This window comes from Podarcis melisellensis (assembly GCF_964234715.1).
Source record: "Podarcis melisellensis genome assembly, chromosome: 10".
Lineage (NCBI taxonomy): Eukaryota > Metazoa > Chordata > Lepidosauria > Squamata > Lacertidae > Podarcis > Podarcis melisellensis.
In genome coordinates, this window is record NC_138542.1 from 36,893,233 (window position 1) to 36,914,671 (window position 21,439).

Genomic DNA, 21,439 nt, shown 5'->3' on the forward strand with positions numbered 1-21,439 from the left:
AAATATCCCTGTTTTTATGAAGAGCTGTGCTCAACTGTTCTATTTAAGCATTCCACACTGTACTGTGTTTTACAAAAGGTAGTAGGCAGTTGCACTTCAAAGTATGGTACTTTGGTGAGGTGGTAGTGACTGACTGGTGGGGGGGGGAATCTTCTACCTGGCTTTGTATTTCACATCATAGTTGTGCAATGTATGGAAATGCCACTCAGGCGCTTCATCAGCTTGCATGAATCATTCCTGTGCTAATACCATTCATTGCATCCGTGGCCGCAAGTTTGGAAACTACCTTACATGATTAGGACAAACTGTGTAAATGGGACTTGCATACATTCGTTTTTGATGTGACACCCTGGCAAACTTTTCTCTGTTGGAAAAAAAGAAAGAAAAGTTACCACATGATTGGTGCTGGTGTGAATCATACCTCTATATTGTATTTCAGTTGTAAGCTAGAGATGCTAGGTAATATGGAGAGGTGTGGCGAGAAACACAGTATCTTTGTACTAATGCTTCCAGAGTCCCATATTATAGCTGGCATAGAACTGCATGACATTAATTATATTAACCATTGGTAGACATGGCTTCTCTGGTTGAACAGGTGCAGTTACTGTTGGTGTTGGCATATAAGAGTACAATCAAGGCTCCATCTTAAATTTCTAGTCATTACTGGTGACCATATTTACATACCTCTTAATCTGTTCATTCTGTGCTTTATCATTCATCTACTTGCATTCAACATTCCAGTTACCTAAGATACACACACCTTCACTTGTGAGTGCTATGGATCTTGGCTCTTATTTTCTTCAAGCTGTGTTAATGCGTTGCTCTTCTTGCATACATTTTTCACTCTTGGTTATGCCTGTTAAGGTATTCAGTAGGATTCCAGGAAAAGGTCTAGTGCAAAAGGATTGTCTTAAAATATTGTAAGGGACATATCTGGAGAGGGGGGGGGAACCCCTTCAAGGTTTGAACTTTCTTTGTCTTAGGTGACGTGAACTGATTTGACAACTGAATGGTGAATTTTTGCATGGCTGCTGGTGTTATTGCAACAGTATTCAGAGCAGATATCTGCAATCTGTGTTCTCATGCCCCCTATCCCATTAGTAAGCATAACTGTAGGCAAATAAGAAATAGTTTATATTCAGTAGTTAGTTTACCTTTCAGCACATTATTTTTAAATAAGATGAAGAAAACCTACACAGATATAACAGTTTCATTACAGCATGAAGCTTTTTGTTCTCAAATAAACTAAATGTTAATGAGGGATGGTGGATATATTCTAATATTTGTGTGACCTGGCAAATGGCTTACAAATCGAGAAATAACTACTTGATTGGTGGAAAAGGTGTATGAAAGTTCTGGCTGGGTTGTGCTGAAATATATGATATTTGGTTTCTGAGCTGCCTGTGTGCGTGTGTAGATAAGTGTGTGTTTCTGTTAAATTCCTATGGGTTGCAAGGCCGAGAGGCCATAGCTTAGGATACACAGAACTCCTCAAAAGCATCTTTTTTGAATCTGAAAGTTTTGTGTTCACTTCTATCAAAGTTGACTGTGGGGGAAATGGAAGTTGACAGTTATCCCTTCAAAACAAAAACTGGTTGACTGCTGCTCAGCTTAATTATGCACATTAAAATAAATATTGACCTTTTGTGGGAAGCCCGCGTAACTCTTTAAAGCTCTTTTTATTATCCTATTACTTACACGGGTGGCTCTGGCTTCAGTAGCTGCATGGAATCAACACAGAAATGTATATCTCAGGCAGAAGCTTCCAAGTTTCCTTTCTCTCCCCACCCCCACAATGTAACATTAATTTGGTAAGGTTTTGTTTCTCACTTCTTGTCATGTCGCTGTGCTACTCTACGACGAAAATTTATGGTCGAGTGTTGAGAGAGCTAATCATTGTCTTAATCCAGCACAGCCTTTTGTGATATTTGGGTGCTTTTACAGCTGGAGATGGAAACAGTTGCTGCTGCTGTATGAGAAGTGGATGGCCTTTTAATATTGCGCTAGGGAGCTGAGGAAAGTGGTTTACCAGTGACTTTGGTTTTTTAGTAGGATTGTAAAAGAGCTTCGTGTTTCACCCACATGATCCTTAGGAAAGCTAAACCTCCTGGAAAATAGCTGTTAATTTTTGCTCCGCATCCAAGTTAGTACCAAAGAGAAGGTGATAACTGCTAACTGAAGCTTGGCCCTTAAGTTGTTAGGGGCACCAGGTAGGAAGAATACCGAGAATAGAGTTATATTTTCACGAACGCCACCAGCCAAATTCAGTCGAAGGTATTGAAATTGTAGTGCACTTATTGTTGCAGATGTAGTAGGAAGGAATGGGAACTTTATTGCAAATCTTCTCATGTGAACATATTTTCCATATTGCTCACATTTTTATTCTATTCATGGGGAGTAGTACCCAAAATTGCAGTGCCCCAAGCTCATTGTGTTCATTTTACCTCTTCTAAAGCAATTTCTCATTTGACTACCCGAATCACGGAAACTATAGTATTCAATCAGTTGAATTGTTTTTCATTTTATGGGTCAGTCTCCCATGTTTTTAAATTGCAGCAATTGAGGGATACCTTTAGGTGTCTCTTTCCAGTGTTGTGGTTCCTCCCTCTTTGCTTTATATAGGACATAAGGGACTTAAGTCATGCAAATGTGAAGCAGTATTGACACTCACTAGAATGCTCTGATGTTTATGTCAGCCATCTGTTGGCAGATCAGCAGCTAGCATATTCAAAGGTGAATTGTTGAGATGCGGTGAATGTGCCACCAGCTTGCTGGCATACACGTCAGTGCATTTTCATGAGTCCAGAATAGCCAAGGCTTGCAGAAGTTCAGAATCAAGAAAAGACACAAGGGAGAGCAGATGTAGCTGGTCCTTCCATGGCTTTCATAACTTGGGGTTATAAAGTTCAGGAAAGAGAGGGAAGATGGGTGCAATTAGCTTCACATCACAAAGATCACCGTTTTGGGCAAAGAAATGAACCAAAACACATGTTGCCTATCATGATCCTCAAACATGTGTCTCTGCCAGCAGTCAAATAATTTAAACCCTGTTGGGTTGCATTGGGATCAGAATGTGGTTAAAAGAAAGGAAAATGTGGGATGAAGATGATCTGCTATGTGAGTTCAATGATGTGAAGAGCATTTGTGAAGTGAGAGGATGTAAACTTGTGAGTACTAGGCTTGTACTCTCTCTCTTAGGCATCTATCCAGGCAATTCTATTTTTCTTTTGCTCATTATGTGGCATGAAGGATGGTGTTCTCTGAATTGCTGGGAATCACAAGTGAGGAGGGGGCTATTGTACTCGGGTCCTGTTCCAATAGGCATCTGGTTGGCACCAGTGAAAAAAAGGATGATCGTTGATTTGTTCCAGCAGGACTCTACTTAGGTTTTTATGTTCTTCTGGAGCAGCAGTGAGGAACAACAGGCTCACAGGCTAATCTTCCTCAAACCACGCCCACCTTCCTATCAGCTGATATCACTTGCAGTGTTGGTTGATGGATGGGAGGACAGGATTTAATCCTGCATTGGCAGGAGCAGGATTGCACAGCCAGGCAGCAGCATTCAATGGCCTTTCATCAGTGCACAGGTGGGTGGGAAAGAGGAAAAAAGGAGCCTGTACAATGCAGGTTTCTTCTCCACCAGCTGACTATCTGGGGCTTGGAAAACCCATATTTGGGATCCTGAGAGGTGGATAGGGCCACACACCAGCCAAATTTGCCAATGAGGCCAATCACGATAAGGCTTGTGGATTCAAAAAGATTCTGCTCCCCTGCCATGGAGTTATCTCAAATGGGAAAAGAAGGCCCATGGGATTGCCATTTCTTCTTTCATTTTTCACGATTCCTTCATAGTTCCTAAGGTTGAGTGTTAAATAGCAAACAATACACATGTTTCAAACTTTGGCCAGGAGACTGGTTCTCTTAAGAGAACTACTGAGCCGGTTTACTCCAGAAATTTAGTAACCCAATAAGGTTTTGAGAATTTAAGTCATCCTGTGAAAACTTTGTTACCTATTTCTTATGATTATATTTGCTCAGGTCTTCCAAGCGTCTCTGCATGATAATACTTACAGATAAAACAGATTTTTCTGTGTCATCAGAATGCATTTTTCACTTTCTGATTTATAGTCTTTCCCAATGAAAGGCTATGGTGATGAGGTTGGAAACAAGCTGAAATCCATAAAGCCCATAATTATGCAGAACATTTCCCCACTTCCCTTAAAACCATTGTTCATCCTTGGAGGACCACAGAATATTTTACATATGACAGCAATATTCATGTGAACCAGTTTCTAATTGATTTTGACACAGGTCTCTACAGCAAGCCCCACTTGGCCTGCAGAAGAGAAAAGAATTTGCCTGGCATGTATGTGGCAATGTCTGTTTCAACCCTATCATCATCATCTGAATTTATATACCACCCTATACCTGGAGGTCTCAGGGTGGTTCACAGAATAAAAACAAGTCAACCACAAAATACGCAATAAAAATAAATAAAGGTAAAGGTAAAGGGACCCCTGACAATTAGGTCCAGTTGTGGCCGACTCTGGGGTTGTGGCACTCATCTCACTTTATTGGCCGAGGGAGCCGGCGTACAGCTTCCAGGTCACGTGGCCAGAATGACTAAGCCGCTTCTGGAGAACCAGAGCAGCGCACGGAAACAGCGTTTACCTTCCCACCGGAGTGGTACCTATTTATCTACTTGTAATTTGACGTGCTTTTGAACTGCTAGGTTGACAGGAGGAGGGACCGAGCTACGGGAGTTCACCCCGTCATGCGGATTCGAACCGCCGGCCTTCTGATTGGCAAGTCCTAGGCTCTGTGGTTTAACCCACAGCGCCACCCGCATCCCTTAAAATAAATAAACCAACCCAATTACCCCCTGGAGAAACTCAGGCCCGTGGCCTCTTTTATCTGCCACTCGTTATTCTCCACAAACCCCACTTCCTCTTCCCAGGCCTCTCACTGGCAATAATCTGTGCCCTCTTTGACTGCTTTTGCCTGGCTGGAAAGTTCCCTTGAGCTGTGGTGGTGCCCCTTGCTTGCCGGGATGGAGAGGTGTTTGTGGGCAGAAACCTTTCTTTTATGTGGCTGTAACATAGCTTACTGTGTGTAGGTAAAGATTCAGAGCTGCTGCTCCACACACCTTTGCTGCTGTCCATACCCACTACTAGCCCTCACCAAAACTTGTACATTTGCCCAAGAGGCAATTCAACAGTGTGATGAAAAAGGACTCCCACCTTTGGTGCCTATGGTCATCAGGCTAAGTAGGACACTTATAAAAAACATTTTTTTTTATTCTAATCCCACAATATATTTTATCACATATCATTCCATTGTATGACTAAGTTGGTATGCCTGTTTCTCTGTGTTCCTTCTCAGTGGTAAAAAAGAAGTATTAAATCAGGACGAGTAATGCTTCTCATAAGTGTATTTAAGTTGTTTTCTGCACAGTTGCACAATGCTTTGCAGCCATAATTAATCAGGATACAACATTTAATATTGTATTTAATAAGAATGGCCGACATATGGTTAATAAAATAATGGTGCTTTGAAACATCCTAAGAGAAGTTGCAACAACTTAGTCTGTATTGCTAGTTACTTAATGCTCAACCTCAGATGGCTTGGGTCTTTCCAACCTTGCTATGTTGCCACTGTATGCTACTGTTTCTGCAGCTTTATCAGTATTGGGGGATAAAAGGTTCATTGTTATTATTTTTGCTTTTGCTCTGAGGAGCTGATGCAGCTTTACAGTTCTGAATGCTTGAGTGCTTAACCTCCCCCTTTCTGCCCCACCTCCAATACATTTATCAGTCTCATAGTTTTTGGTATGACAGGATATAGACAGCCTTTCAAATGGTGGTGTGAGAACTGAGACTAGCTGATAATAGGTTTTCGATTTTGCATTTTTATAGTGGGACCTTGATTCCCAGTGATAGCTTTCATCTGTTAACTCATTTATAGCCACTAACAAGACTGGCAATATTATAAAGAATAAATGATTTTTGCTGGCATGTAGACATGCTCCATTTTTTTTTAAAAAAAGGTTTGTTTTATTTATTCTTCCATTCTATTTATATTTATATAATTTGTATAAACTAATTCAGTCATATTGTTGAGAGCTCAAAATGCTTTAAAAGATACTTGGTACTTAGTAACCTGAGGGAAAATGACACAGCTAGCAATCTAACCTTGGTGCTATAGATTCTTTTAATTTTTATTTTTGGCCTTAAGCAAAGGATGAATGGGAGCAATATTATTTTGCTCCTCTCTGTATTTCTGAAACACACCTTATAACACAGGTTCTAAAGCAGGGATCAGCAAACTTTTTCAGCAGGGGGCCGGTCTACTGTCCCTCAAACCTTGTGGGGGGCTGGACTTTATTTTGAGAGGGGGAAATGAACAAAGTCCTGTGCCCCACAAATAACCCATAGATGCATTTTAAATAAAAGGACACATTCTACATATGTAAAAACATGCTGATTCCTGGACCATCCGCAGGCCAGATTTAGAAGGTGATTGGGCCAGATCTGGCCTTAGTTTGCCTACCCATGTTCTAAGTGATGTGGATCCTTGGATCAATCCCTTAAATGGAAGTTGTATGCTATTTAGACTAGCTTTTGAAGACCAAACAGATGTTAATATTTCCTCATTTACTATGTATAACATGGTATATTTCATGGAGAAACCATAACATTGATTATCCATAACTAGTTTGTCAAATTCTAGAGCTGTGTGCAAGTAGTGCAGTCAGCGGGTGAATTTCATTAGCTGTCCTCTGATGTAGGAACATGATTATTATTATTCTCCTTTTGCAGATCCCAAATTGTACATAATATAAATAGTTCTGTAGATGATTAATGTGCCAGTCTTCTACTGCATGTTAATATTAATACTCTCTCTGAACTCAAGAAAATAAAAGAAAGGGGAACTACTCCTTGGCTCATGTTCTTATGCACATGTCACCCCAAATATTTCACAATCTCATCCAGACATTCAGCACTAGTATTTAAATCCTGGCATTCCAGGCTTTTGATTCTAAGACTAGATTAGGCATTGATCATAAATCAAAAGGTGCTGAAAACAGATTCTCCATAGTGAAGTGTCTACTTAAAACATCCAACTTGTGAATCGGGGCCAATGCATAGTATGTGACCATCCAGTGATGTTCCACTTATCAGGGGTGTCATCACGCCCTCAGGATTGTGGGTGCCTGCCGCTGCAGCATAGACGTGCAACATCACACACATGCCTATGGTTACCTGGAGTAGCACCTACCATATGAAACTGCATCTCTCTAGAAATAGCATGCAGCAACTATTTTATGGTTTTGAGAAGGCGAAAAACATTTCTTTTTACTGAAGCATTCCTGGAAGGCTGATATTGATTCGTTCTACTGTTCGCTTGGGTCGGTCCTCTAGAAACTACATTTCTCTGAATTTTTTATAGTATTTTATTCTGTTTTATTCTATGGCATTTGTTGTTTGAAAATCATTGGAGTACAGTTCCTTTGGCTCCAGCTGGCATGGCCAATGTTCAGGGATGATGGTAGTTTTAGGCCAACAACATCTGGAGGGCATTGTGTTAGCTATCTCTGACTTAGATCTGCAGGTCTCCTTAGAAACATGTTTGAAAAAAATTGTTGCAGTATCAGCAGGAGTTGCTTCCATACGAAGGTCTTTCACCTTATAACAAAGCAACTGATGCCCTCACCCTATGTATATTTTCTACTTGGGTCCCAGGTGTCTTCAAATCTGGGCCCCTCCATTGGTAATAATATCCAGGTCAGGAAATTGGAACTGCTTCTGCCACATAGTTCTTCCTAGAATAATCTTGATGTCAGAATCTGAGAGATTGCAAATATTATTTCACATTGATTTAAAGAAAGTAAAACCTAAAGTAGAATTGTGCCCTTAGTTTCAAATGTTAGCATGGTATGAGCACTGAGAGTAAATACTTTGTTAGAGCCCTGAAATTGTATGTTCCCTACTGATACAATTCCAGTTCTCTCCACTTACTACTTTGAAATCAGTGTAACAGATGGACCAAATAATAATAATAATAATAATAGAGAACTGAAAGCTTAAGTTCTGGTCCACTTCTCCCTGTAGATACGTGTCTGCTAACATTAGGGGGAATTCTTTGAAGGTGGTCCACCACTAGTTTTAACCCCACCCATATTGTAAGATCTAGTTCCCCCTTATGCTGGTGGAGTTGTAAAGTACGAGGAACATATTGGCATAAGTGGTGGGGATATAGCTATGTACACAAACAGGTTGTAGAGGTGATTGGCAGTATTGTTGGCAAACAGGTCACCTTGGATGCCAAGTTATATCTCCTATCCATTTTTGATGGTGCCAATCCTGACCTTGCTTCTCAACAATTGATTCTATATCTCAAGGGTGGAAGGGCACATCTGTTTATTCTGTGGATCTGTGGTTTTAAAAAAGTCATGCTCATTGTGTACCAGGAGTGATGTGGGACCCCTCCAAATTAGTTTCTTTGTGGTTTATATGACCAAAGCAATCTCATGGTTGGCACATTCCCATTATAACTGAATTTATTTAGCAACATTCAAGAATATTTTGTATGTTTGGTACAAATACACATCTTGTATTCCACTATGGAATATATTTTATGCCATTCATTCCTTTTTATTATCTTGTAATTTTATTCTTCCTGTTTTTATTATTACTTTGAGCTTGATGGTTTGCTTGTTTGGACTTTTTAAAAAAAATATAAAATGCTAGCACAAACTCTCACAATATTAATAATGCTGAAGGTTCAAGATTGCTGAGCTTACGGGCAGCATTATTATGTTTCTAGGGACTTTCATTGACTTCTAAACATCATATTCTAATAACACTTCCCTGCCAGGTTAATCTATTTAGTTTTTTCCCCTTCATATAGTTTACTGTAAAAAGTAAGATAATTGCAGTGGAGTCTCCTGTTGCAGTTATACACAATGGTGGATGCTTAAACATGATATAACTCACTTAGAAAGGTGCGGCGGAAATTCTTTTTCAGTGTTGTATATCTGAGCTGTATCCCATTTTATGTACCCTGTAGTGATTAGGAGTTAATTGAACTAGCATAAATGTTACACCATTACAGCAAGGTAAGTAAACCATTATTTGTTTTTGAGAGAGCAATAAATTAAGTTTGATTACTCTTTTGTCATGCATCTATGCTGGGCAGCAGCATTAAACTCAAGTATGATCAGACCCAACTGTACTAATGACACAGTTTCTTGCATATGATTATGTATGCAGCATCTGAAAAAACCCTGAAAATACTTGTGGAACTTTTGATACCAGCAATACCACTTTTATCTTAACATGCCTGAGTGTTTCATGATTAGTACGTATAACATATGGGAACTGTTACAACAGTATTGAAGCCAGACACATGGTTGAACACACACACACACACACACAGAGAGAGAGAGAGAGAGAGAGAGAGAGAGAGAGAGAGAGAGAGAGAGTGTGTGTGTTTGGGCCACTCTAGTGATATCATTTGGATCAGTTTAGGGTTATAGGTTAAGTCATTGAGTATCATCATCTCTCTCCTTTCAAGCAACTTTGTCCTGCATCATTGAACCATACACTTTCTCTCATCAATTTTGGTAGACAGTTTTATAGAGAGCGGATTGCATTTACCCCTCTGGTTAATAGGAGGCACAGGCTGCTCTTATGCACAAATTGAATTAACTCTAACATCTGAGTCAAAGGAAGATCTGTCTCAAGGCAAGCAAGGGATGAAGGCCGGAGAGGGAATGCAGCATATTTTTTTCTCTTGACACTTTCAGTAGATAATTGGTCCACAGAATCACAGAACCAGAAGTGGATCATCTATTCTAGTCCCAACATACCTGTATCTCCAGTGGTAAATGTCTGCTTGACTTTACTCTGAATCTTGCCCTTGTGTCACCTGGTGCCTTTCTTACTAAGGTCACTGTACTGCTGCAATGTTGTTCTTGCAGTTTTTTGGAACCTTCCCCCCCTTTGGCTATTGTAGAAAGTGGGGGGAGGAAATTCTCAGGATAGCCACAGCTTCAGATAATATGTCTTATGGGCTTGCCCTGGTTTTCTGTTTTTCCCATAGAAGGAGGCCAAAGACTACAAAATTATTCCTAATCTCTAGAAAGTGTTATTTTTAAAAAATGTGAGCCAGCCGCATGCACTATGCACAAATATCGTCACTTCAGTATTCCATAAATAGATGTCTTCATTTGGTGGGGAAATAAGGAAGTCCTTTGCCTTGACTTTCAATCTTTTCCCAATATTTCTTTTAGCCATTTTGACAATACAAGATATATTTAAAAATACAAGCCATTAGTGATATTATGAGTAAGCCACAGATTCCCCCTGGGATGCGCAGAATGGGCAGGCATTAAAAGCTAAAGGGGTAGACTCACTTATTGAGCCTGCAAATGTTATCTGTGGCTGACAGAAAAGTGCCAGTTCTGGAACTTTGACAAATGGCTCTCCTTGTGACACTTTTGCCTTTCAGATTTTTTTTTTTTAATCCCCATTTGTAATGCTGGAATACTGACTAGAATCCAAAGATAAAATCTTCATGAGAAAACTAGCTGATAGTAGTGATCTAATGTTTGCTGGTTCCTTTAACCTAGATTCTTCCTGCAGAAGTTAACCACCTGAAATATTGAGCAGATAGTGTCAGTAGCACTTGCTGAGGCGTTAAGGAAACTGCTTCAAACATTGCTTTTGATTTGGCCAACGAACATTTAATAGATGAAATAAATGTCCCCACCATTTGTTCTTAGTTTCTTCTTGAATTTTTCTTTTTATTTGGGGAGGAAGGGGGGAAAAACTTGATCACGCCTGCACAGCTGAAAGTAGCAAGATTCAGGTGTTGCAAGCACCCTCATAACTGAGATAGCAGTGTTTATCGTTCGATGCTGTAGTTGTTCAGTCTCCAAGGCTTTTCTGGTAACTGCTCCAAGGAATAGCTTTCCTGGCATGCATTGTTCTAAAGGAAATATGAGGAAACTGTAGCCCTCCGTGTGTTCTTGGCCTGAAACTCACATTATCCCTAACCATTGGCCATGCTGCCTGGAAGTGATGGCAGTTGGAGCCCAACAACAACAACAGGAGAATGTCAGGTTAGTCTCACCTGCTGTAAAGCCTAAATAAGTCAGTACCTTTTTATTTTTAGTTAGAATTGATCAATTGATTTAGCATCATGACCATTTCTCTTCTAATACTTAACAGGTGTGTGTAGTGGGTGTTTTATTTTCTGGACACCTAACAGTAAGCAATTACTGCATTTTTATCAGTTTTCCTCATTCATTTATTGTCTTTTTAAAAGTAGTTCCAGGTATTTCTCTCTTCTCTACTCCCCTCCCACTGTTTTAAAAAATGGAGTAATAGAGTAGTATTGTTCCCAACAAAATGACTTTGTTCCCAATGAAATGACTGCTAGTTACCACAAAACAGAAACCACATATAGATGCTAGTCTTGTTCAAGGGCAAACGAGGTCTAGGAGTATGGATATTAAGTCTCTAAAAAGTATTTTTTGTAGACAAACATCCATTTTTGTCCAAAAGTTTTGATACATGGTTTAGAATAAATGTTTTCCTTCTTAAATGTAGCTTCAATAAAGTTTAGAGTAGGAAACTAAGTAGGCGTTTGAATAGTAAAACAATTGAATCTGTTTACCAATGCACAGTAATACTATGTGCAAGTCCATCAATTACATATTGGTTGAATGCGGTTCCTTCTATATACAAAGCATGCTTTCTGCTACTGATCTGTGACCTGTCTCATAGTTTTAAGTGGAAATGGAATTTTTAAAGTTCTCTTTTCATGTAGTTCCCACCAGTCGTCACTGTACAACTGAAGAGCTTCAACAGACTTAATACAAAACCTATTTTCTTCTACAAGGTATCTCAGGCTTATGAAACAAATTCCTGTGCAACCTTGATCCCTGCTCCCAAGAATTCACTGAGTTGGAACTCCTAACACCTGTATAGAACTCTGTTGATTTCTGATAACAAAAGCTGGATATGAGCATTTCCAATTTAAGTCTATTCTAAAGAACGCATACACATATAGGTCAAATATTGACCAGACCAAGAAATTACAAATGTAATCAGGATAACTGCAGTCTACTGAAAATGCAAGTGATGTACATCGACAGTTGCCAGGAGCTTACTTATTCCACATTTATTTTTGGGTCTACTCGTACATTAGTTTCTTTGGTTTAGGCTATTTCATTAAAATACTTAAAAACAACAGCAACATACATGGACTATATACAAGTTACGATATGCCTATTAATATGCATAGGAGTATGGGGTTCACAATTCTTCGTAAACATAAAAATCAGGAATTAAGACAGGAGAGAGTTTGTATATCTCTACTGCCTGCTATGAAAGAAAATCATATTTGAGCAGGTCTCGGCACAGGAGATGATATGAGCACTGTTACACTATAAACATCAAAAGGTCTGTGGAAACAAATGGTATAGCATGTTAAAGTAGCTTAAACATAAACAGATATAGAGGCATGCACCTAAAGACAAAGCAGCCATCACTCATACATAAAGCTCTGTATGTTTAAATAAGTGTTCCATTAGAGTCACAAGTAAATTAAGTAAAATGGGAATTTTAGAAGAACTCTTATATCCTTTAAAGTTCAATTATGACACAAGCGTTTTTGTCATGAAGTGTCAGTGACCTTTCTCTACTTGTTTCATAGCAGTCCAGGGGAAGGGAAGTAAAACAAGGCATAGGAATCTCTCTGGAGAAGCTTCTCTTATTTGATGTTTTTTCTTAGACTGAGGAAGATCAATCAAACCAGGAAAGCCACTGAGGCACCTAAATGAACTCTAGCCAACCAGCTGCAATACCTATCTCTGGCCATTATTTGTGTGCTGCTGCAGTGCAGTAAACAAAGGGATCCCTTTGTATACAGGCAACGACCATTTCATGTAGGGGTTCCATTTCTGTTACCTTCACGTGTTCGCAGAGCATGGCTTGTCCTTCTATGAGGGGATTCTGCCCTCATCCCGGTCCAAAAGGACCTGTGCGTTGGTGAACTGTGGGGAAGAGACCAGCTGTCAAGTCACAATTCTCAGCTGTAACAAAACAGCATTCTCTTCCCTTAGTGAGATCGTGAGGAAATCTGCCCATGGTAGGGTCTCTTTTCCAGGATACCTGCAAATGGGCCCTAACATGTGGGGAATCAAATAGGCAGAAGAGAAGAAGGGTGTGGGACATGTCAGGGGATTTTTTTTGTAAAGCCAAAGATGACCATGGGGTTGCGGTGCTCATCTTGCTTTCAGGCCGAGGGAGCCGGCGTTTGTTCACAGACAGCTTTCCGGGTCATGTGGCCAGTATGACTAAACTGCTTCTGGCACAACAGAACACCATGACGGAAGCCAGAGCAGACAGAAACACCATTTACCTTCCCGCCACAGCGGTACCTATTTATCTATTTGCACTGGCATGCTTTCAAACTGCTAAGTTGGCAGGAGGTGGGACAGAACAACAAGAGTTCACCCCGTTGCGGGGATTTGAACCACCAACCTTCTGATTGGCAAATGGAAGAGGCTCAGTGGTTTAGACCACACTGCCACCCACATTTTTTTTAAAAAAAAAGTCTGTTGGAAATGTTTGCCTGATTTTGCAAAACTTCAGAAACAAATCCTTTTAATTCTCCTGGTTATATTTTCTAGTCCTGTGAAGTTCATTAGCATGATGGACTATGTTGCCTCAGTGTAGATTTTCTGGAAAGTGAAGTCTTCCATTATTAAAGGCCATTCTTGTTTGGCTATGGTAGTGGATTGGAGGCAGTCCTTGATTGTTTTCAGCATTCTATTCATTGTCTCTCAGTTTGGAAACTTGTGTTTCAGGATGTAAGATCACAAACAGAAGATTCTGATGTTAAATTAAAATATGATGGAGCAATAAATGTACCAGAGATGAAGATTTTGTTTGTCTCTCTCCCCGCCCCCATTTCCATTTCTAATAATAGTTAAGTGGAACCAGAAATGGAGGCAAAGTTGATAAGGAACCTCAGCAAAAATCAAAATAAATATTTTACTGACCTCAATCTATATGAAAACCAAAAGGGTCTACATACAACAAATGTTCCTTAAAATGTTACAGCAATGTACTTTAGACAATGGAACTGCCGAGCTTTGTATTAGTATGTATTTGCAGAACAGTGGTGTATTTGCAATGTCAGCAAATTCAATAACGGCAGCGATTTTTTCTATTTGGAGCAAACCTGCTGAAAGCAATCCATTTATATATAATGTTCTTTTTTTAAAAAAAAAGGCAAAAAGGATGGGTAGTAATGTGTCTGAGGATCTCTGATGTTTTCTTTCTTTCAGTTTCTGTTGCATCACTGCAGGAATGAACTCTGGTCATAAAACGTATAGCTGCGTCTGAAATTTTGAATAAATCTGTTTTTCCATTAATTCAGTTTGCAAAAAGTGGGAGAACATCCTTTTTGTATGTTCTTTGCCATCCTAAGCCCAATATCAGCCATCCCATTTGTAAGATAAAGTTGTCCAGTGTAACACTTGGCAGTATTGTGTGTTTGTGCTTAATAGTTATATATCCTTTTAGTGATTTACCTATAGACCTACTAATAGAGAGATATTTGCAACTAACAATTGGGAAGGGAACCCAAGTTTAACAACTTTGCATCCAAGCCAGTGTGGTGTAGTGGTTAAGAGCGGTAGTCTCGTAATCTGGGGAACCGGGTTCGCGCCTCCGCTCCTCCACATGCAGCTGCTTGGGTGACCTTGGGCCAGTCACACTTCTTTGAAGTCTCTCAGCCCCACTCACCTCACAGAGTGTTTGTTGTGGGGGAGGAAGGGAAAGGAGAATGTTAGCCGCTTTGAGACTCCTGAAGGGGAGTGAAAGGCGGGATATCAAAACCAAACTCTTCTTCTTCTTCTACATGTATGTGTATAAGCTCACTCCAGGAACAGATTCCTTTTATGCAAAAATAAATACACACACACAGAGAGATTCCATTTGTGTTTCATTTCAGCTGGTATGATACAGTAGCTGAGGAAACTGAGTTTATATCCATGCCATTACCTGTACGGAAGCTGCTATGGAAAATATGGGGTTAGAAGAGACAAAATAAAGCAGTCACTTTGAATTTATGGAACTGGCTACCAGCAAAACTTGACTTCAGGTCCCTGTGAAATCCATAATCTTTTAGCCGCCTATAGTTGGTCAAACATGGAATGCAGAATTATCTTTATTAGACAGATTTGTTGTGTCTGTCGAGGAATTTCTCTGTGGATTAAAAATTTGCATACATCTGGTAATTTTGTGTAGTTATTGCTAGTTCATGTCAGCAAATTTAATTCCATCATGTAAATTAAAATAGGTGTGCAAAAGGCCAGTTGGGGTTTTAGTTTGGAACTGGTAAGGAATTGCTAGTTTAAGCCACACCTTTTTGTCAGCTACTCATATTTCTTTTACATTTTAATTATAACCCATCAACTCATAAGTGATTGCTTCTGGGTTAGACTCAGATGAATGTCATTGAAGGGTGTTTTAATTTAATGGATCCAGCATAACATCTGTTTCTAAGGTTTTAAAAGCCAATTTATATGGAAATTTATTGTAGCAAAAAGTCAATAGAAGAGATACTTCTAACACTGCTTGTACTACAAAGTATGAAATTTTAAGAAGTGGAATAGCTCTGATATTACATATTTTTTGTGCTAATTTAGAAAAAGAAGAGAGAATGTGCATATAATTTAGCAATCTCGACTGTAGTGGTCATGTAGTCTGATTCTTTCTGTGTTTGCTCTTATTTTTTAGCCGAGCTATCAAGACAAACCAGGACCTTCTTCCTGAAACGCCATGGACTCAGATATTCTACAATGACTTCTGGGGCACTCTCCTTACTCACAGTGGGAGTCACAAGTCGTATCGACCTCTCTGTACGCTCTCTTTTCGAATTAACCATGCTATCGGAGGAATGGATCCTTGGAGCTACCACCTTGTAAATGTCCTCTTACATGCTGCAGTCACAGGTCTTTTCACAAATTTTTCTCGAATATTGTTTGGCGATGGATATTGGACCTTACTGGCTGGCTTGCTGTTTGCTTCACATCCCATCCATACTGAAGCGGTTGCGGGAATTGTAGGAAGGGCTGATATTGGAGCTTGCCTTTTCTTTCTGCTTTCCCTGGTCTGTTATACTAAACACTGCTGCACAAGGAACTACTCAGAAGGAACCTGGGGCTGGATCTTGGGTGCAGGGCTATGCGCCACTTGCAGCATGTTGTGGAAGGAGCAAGGAGTGACTGTTCTAGCAGTTTCAGCCGTTTACGACGTCTTTGTATTTCATAGGCTAAAAATGCACCAAATCATTCCGGCTGTCTATAAGGTAAGAACTGTGGCTTGGATGTATCCGTTTCTGCACCATATTGATGAAGTGCATTTATCTAAAAGAATAAAGAATCACGTAAATCCTGCCATATTTAAAACACACACACAGATGCCTTATGGTAGAAATAGAATTCAATTCATTCCACAGTGGTTCTTCTTAAAGCTGGCGTTTGGCATTTCCACCTTGCTGTGCTTGGTGTTGTTCATTAAATGCCTCTTGGGCAAGTATTATTGTTGACTTGCTCTAACAGCTTCTTTTCCAATGATGGGGGGTGGGAGGCAGGAAAATGCACATTTTTGTCCTGTAATAATTGACTTTATTAACCATTGATTCTATACAACACTGGTTCCCAGTTAGCTCTGTACTGCAGACCCTCTGTTTTCCAAAGCCAAACCTTGGACCTCCTACTTTTGAAAATGTTGATATCTCTATGGTAGTTTTTGTCATGTGAAAGGTGCCATGGTCCCCTTGGGTGGGTTATACAGACCCCCTGGGGTATACATATATGCCCTCTCTCTCATAGTGTTTTTGCATGTTCCTGTTTGATTTTAACCAGGTGACTGGCCCGGATTGCATTTACTTCTTCATGGCAACTTCACTGTGAGCAAGAACCATGGTTTTGCACAGTAATTTAATCAATCCTAATCTGTGTTGTGGGGCGACATATTTAATCTTGCATTATGAATACAGTGGAGCTCTCCTAGAGCTGCTTTGCAGTGGGTATGCTTGAAGCCACTCACTATGATGAAAAATGTTAAGCTGGCCAGAAAAATAGGCAGCTGGCCTTGTGCCTAAAGGTGATATGAACTGATCCTTAAACCAATGTGGGGTTATCTCAAGATGTAACAGTCTTAAAAGAGATACAAATTGTTTTAAACATGTTTTTCTTAATTTTATTTTATTTTTTAAATATAAATGGAAAAGAACTGTGTTTGCACCTCAATATTGTGCAAGATTGGCTTGAAGTGTGTGTTGACTGGACTGAGGAAAATACTCTATATTGAAGCTTTCTTGAATAGCTTCCCACAACTTCTACAAGTGTGTTAAGTAGACTGCTTGTGGTTAGATTGATTTGCCAGGTACATGTAACTTGTGTATCCCGTCATTCTGCATGTCAGCAGCGAGATCTGTACAAATTATACTAAAACATTAATGTGGAGCCAAAATTCAGCCAGGAAATGAGATTTGAAGAGGGTTGTAATTATAGAAACTATGCAAATTCAGAGGCCTAATTCTTTTGCAGTTGCAATTCCCAGCCTGAGAACAGAGCCATTAATCAACTTTGCAGATTGCACTATTCTGTCCAATTAGTACTACAAAGCTAATTTGAGCCTTTGTGCTCTGCCTTTGAAAAAGGTGGGGGGAAAGATGAAGCAAATGGGGCAGAGGCCACGACAATATTTTGATTTAAAATGCATTGAAACTAGCTCTTTATTGGATATGTTATTAATTCAGCAGTGCTAAATGCCTAGCATTATATGTTCAAGTCACTGTTATAGAAATTATCTGATCTGAATGCACACCACGTAGTGTTAGGAAATGCTACCAAACAACATGCCATTATTATGAGTAGGTCAGGAACCATGCTTTCCAAAATGTGAATTGAAAAAAGTTTCTTTCCTTATTATTATTTTAAATGGGAAATGTGTAATTCATACAAAATACGTTTCCAGTTATCTGTAGCATTAAATGTGTCACAAATGTGATAATGCAATCTGTTAATGTAATCTGGTGTTATACCCACAGTGTCATAGAATATTTAATGAAATTATATGACAGCTAATTTTAGTTGTGGAAACCTAATGCTCTAAGAGTGACACGGCTAACACTTCACCTTAAGTTTGAACTGGAAAAAAAATTCACACATTCACTTTGAGTTAAAGATTACTTCAAGTCTGCAGTTTCCTTCTTTTTTCTGCTACTCCAGAAGTTACATTTCTCAAAGCAAGTATGTGTTTAAAAGTACAGAGTCAACCTTGCCTAATGAAACTCTGCAAGCTGGTATCAGAAAAATAAACTAGAAATATCATTTCAATTTTCAAATACCTAGTTGAGTTGTAAGACTTGTTGCAGCAGCAAATTGGCTAGAGTGAAACAACGTGCTCACCTCAGATATTTAGGATAGTATGTCATAATATGATAAATGAAATGTTTAACCTTATTCATTCACTTTTCCCCCACACATCACACCATACAGCTTTTCTGTCTGTTTTTTAAACTCAAACATTAACGGCACAATAATCACTAAAGATCAAGCACCATTGTATAAAATCCCCATAGGATCTCGGTAAATTAGCTTTTTAAGAATGACATTGGGGATTTTTCATTCTTCATTTGTGGCTCTACCCATCGGTGCTCCTGAGCTCAAGGGGTTCCTTTGCAGCACTTAGGACGACACTCTGTAATCATAATTAGAAAACGACTGTGTCCTAGCAAAAATTAGTTCCTAACAACCTGCTATGTAGTAAATGATTGTTAGATTTAGAATGCGACCTGACCTCTTGCCAATTTTGCTATCTACGCATAAGTGATTGGAGACAAATGTGCGCACACAAGTGCACTAAACTGTTAAACATGGCCTTTGTTTGCCTTGTGGATTCTTACACTTTGAAGGGCTAAATAAAAGATTGGGACCACAACTGATTACTCCCTTGTGGAGTCCCTTCATTCAGGGTTATTCAGCTGAGAATTAATTTATCCAGCATTTATATCTCATTATAAACGTGTGAAAGTCTGAACAAATATTTGCATTTGTTTGTGCCCTGCAGCTTCCTTTCTTCTATCGAACAACAGGTGCTCTCTAAAAAACAAAGCCATGGTTGGTACTTAGGTCAAATGTCTGGAGCAGATTCTTTCATGATTATTCATCTTTTACTACTACTGCTACTAATACATTTTATTATTTATACCCCGCCTATCTGACTGGATTTCCCCAGCCACTGTAGGCATGGGTAGCAGTTCTCTACTCAGTAAACCAAAAGTTTGATAGGAAAAGAAAGCAAGGATAGCGAAAGGATCGATAAAGAATTGGTATCTATAGTCTCAGTACAAATCTAGCACTGCAATTTCTTAATCATGCTAAAATAGGCAGAAGGGTTGTAGGCTGCTGTGGTCCCCTCCCTCTCAGTTAAATATCTTAGCATTGTGTCTGCACTACTAAACATGATTAACACAAAAGGGCCCTAATTTAACCAAGTGAATCGGGTTTGCAGGAACCTGGTTCACATTAGCTATGGTTATTGTTGGCAATGCTGCAACACTACACCGTGGCTAAATATGACATGGTTAGGAAAGAGGGAAGTTAAGAAATTGCTTTCCAACTTTGGGACATAGATTAGACATGAACTTCTCATTCACCATCGTTGCCATTTGGCTTGGAAACCTCTTGTGAAAAATGGAGCAATGGAGAATTTTCAGGATTCCTTTTAAGCCATATGGGAAGTCTCAGCTCTTTATTGTTACAGTTCTGGGCATTAAAGACATAAGAGGAAAGTTTTAGCAAGACTTTCTGGGGGAAAGTATTCTGTTGCTGTAAGGCGAAAGGAAGTTCAGCAGAAACCAGGAATAGTTTTGGCTTGACAAATCCAGTTCAGCATGTCAAGTCAAATGTTACTCAAGTTGGCTTCCGAATACAATGTAGTTAAGAAGAGCCTGCTGGATCAGGCCAATGGGCTATCCAGTCCAGCATCCTGTTCTCACAGTGTTCAACCAAATGCCCTTGAATGAACCCCTTAAGCAGGATATGAGTACTCTCCCCTCTTTTGGTTTCCAGCAACTAGTGTTCAGAAGCATTACTGCCACCAGCTGTGGAGCCAGAGCATAAGCCATCATAGCTTTCAATGTTTCAGGTTTTTATGATTGATATATTATTGTAGTATAGTTATAGTGATACAAATGGCAATTACTGTAGATTGTTGAATTGTAGAAGGCAGGTATTACACAACTGGAAGGAATAACTCTGTACAGAGCTGTGATGATTATTCCCCTCTTATTATCTATATTATTTATCTAAAATATTTCAATACCACCTCCTAAGGTGGTGAAGAATAAAGCCATCAAATACAAAGCAACAATTCAAAGCACCATATCAAAATGGTAATAACTGACCATTCAACTGATATCAAAGAGCAGGGAAAGCTGGAGCAAATAGAAATAAAGTGTCTGATATATTTCAGTGGGAAGCTCATTGTATAGCTTGGGAGCCACTGTGCTGAAATGCTACCTTGCAAGGTTCCATGAGACAAAGCTCTGAAGGTTGTGTGGCATAATATCTTACTGAAGAAGGAGTTCCATAGTGGAAAAGGAGTGGGGAACTTCAACCCCAAGCACTCTAGACCTTTTTATCTGGCCAACACCACTCTCTCAAATCCACACCTGAACTTTCCTCTAGTGCTTTTGCTAGCTGGAACATACTCCTGAAACATAATGCCTGTTGCAATATATGTATAGATTGTGTAAAGAAACCGCTTGCTTTTTGAATGGCCAGAATTTTATCTACTTTACAAGACCCATTGTTCCACCCATTGTTTGTCTCTTGCCCTCCCCACCACCTGGGAAGAAAGTTTCCCCATCACTGGGTTTCAGTTTCAAAATCAGTCACAGAACTGACGCAGAAGATCCCTATTTTTGGTAGTTGATATGGTATGAAATGCCATCCTGAACCATGGATTTCATGCTCTGTCCACACAGAGTTAATTCTGATGATTACTAGAAAGTGAGGATGTTCTGTTGTGGTTGCCCCAATTGTGAAACATCTGCACCCAACATCTCACTGACATCTGTTTTATATAGTTTAAATGAACAGTGAAGTTTATTTTAGCACTGCTTTTGCAATTTAATTGTTATTCTGTTCATTTTATCCTTTGATTTTAGCTAGTTCATATTTTGTATTTTTGCTGTGTTTCAGTGCTGTATGAGTTTCTTTGTTTTGAAGAAAGCCTTTCATTTTTTTTCTGTAGTTAGGTTTTTCTTTTGTGTTTAGATTGCATTTTTTCCTGTTCTGTGTATTTTATTGACATTTTATATAAGCTGTTTCTAACTCAGCCTC

General features: G+C 39.3%; 1 protein-coding gene across 1 annotated transcript in view; it reads left to right on the forward strand.

The window, feature by feature from the left end:
* TMTC2 (transmembrane O-mannosyltransferase targeting cadherins 2) overlaps positions 1-21,439 on the forward strand; it is a 184,251-nt gene that overhangs the window by 59,690 nt on the left and 103,122 nt on the right. The window contains exon 2 of the mRNA XM_081926582.1: positions 15,819-16,389. Coding sequence (XP_081782708.1) covers positions 15,819-16,389 — 571 coding nt within the window. The remainder of the gene's footprint in view (positions 1-15,818; positions 16,390-21,439) is intronic.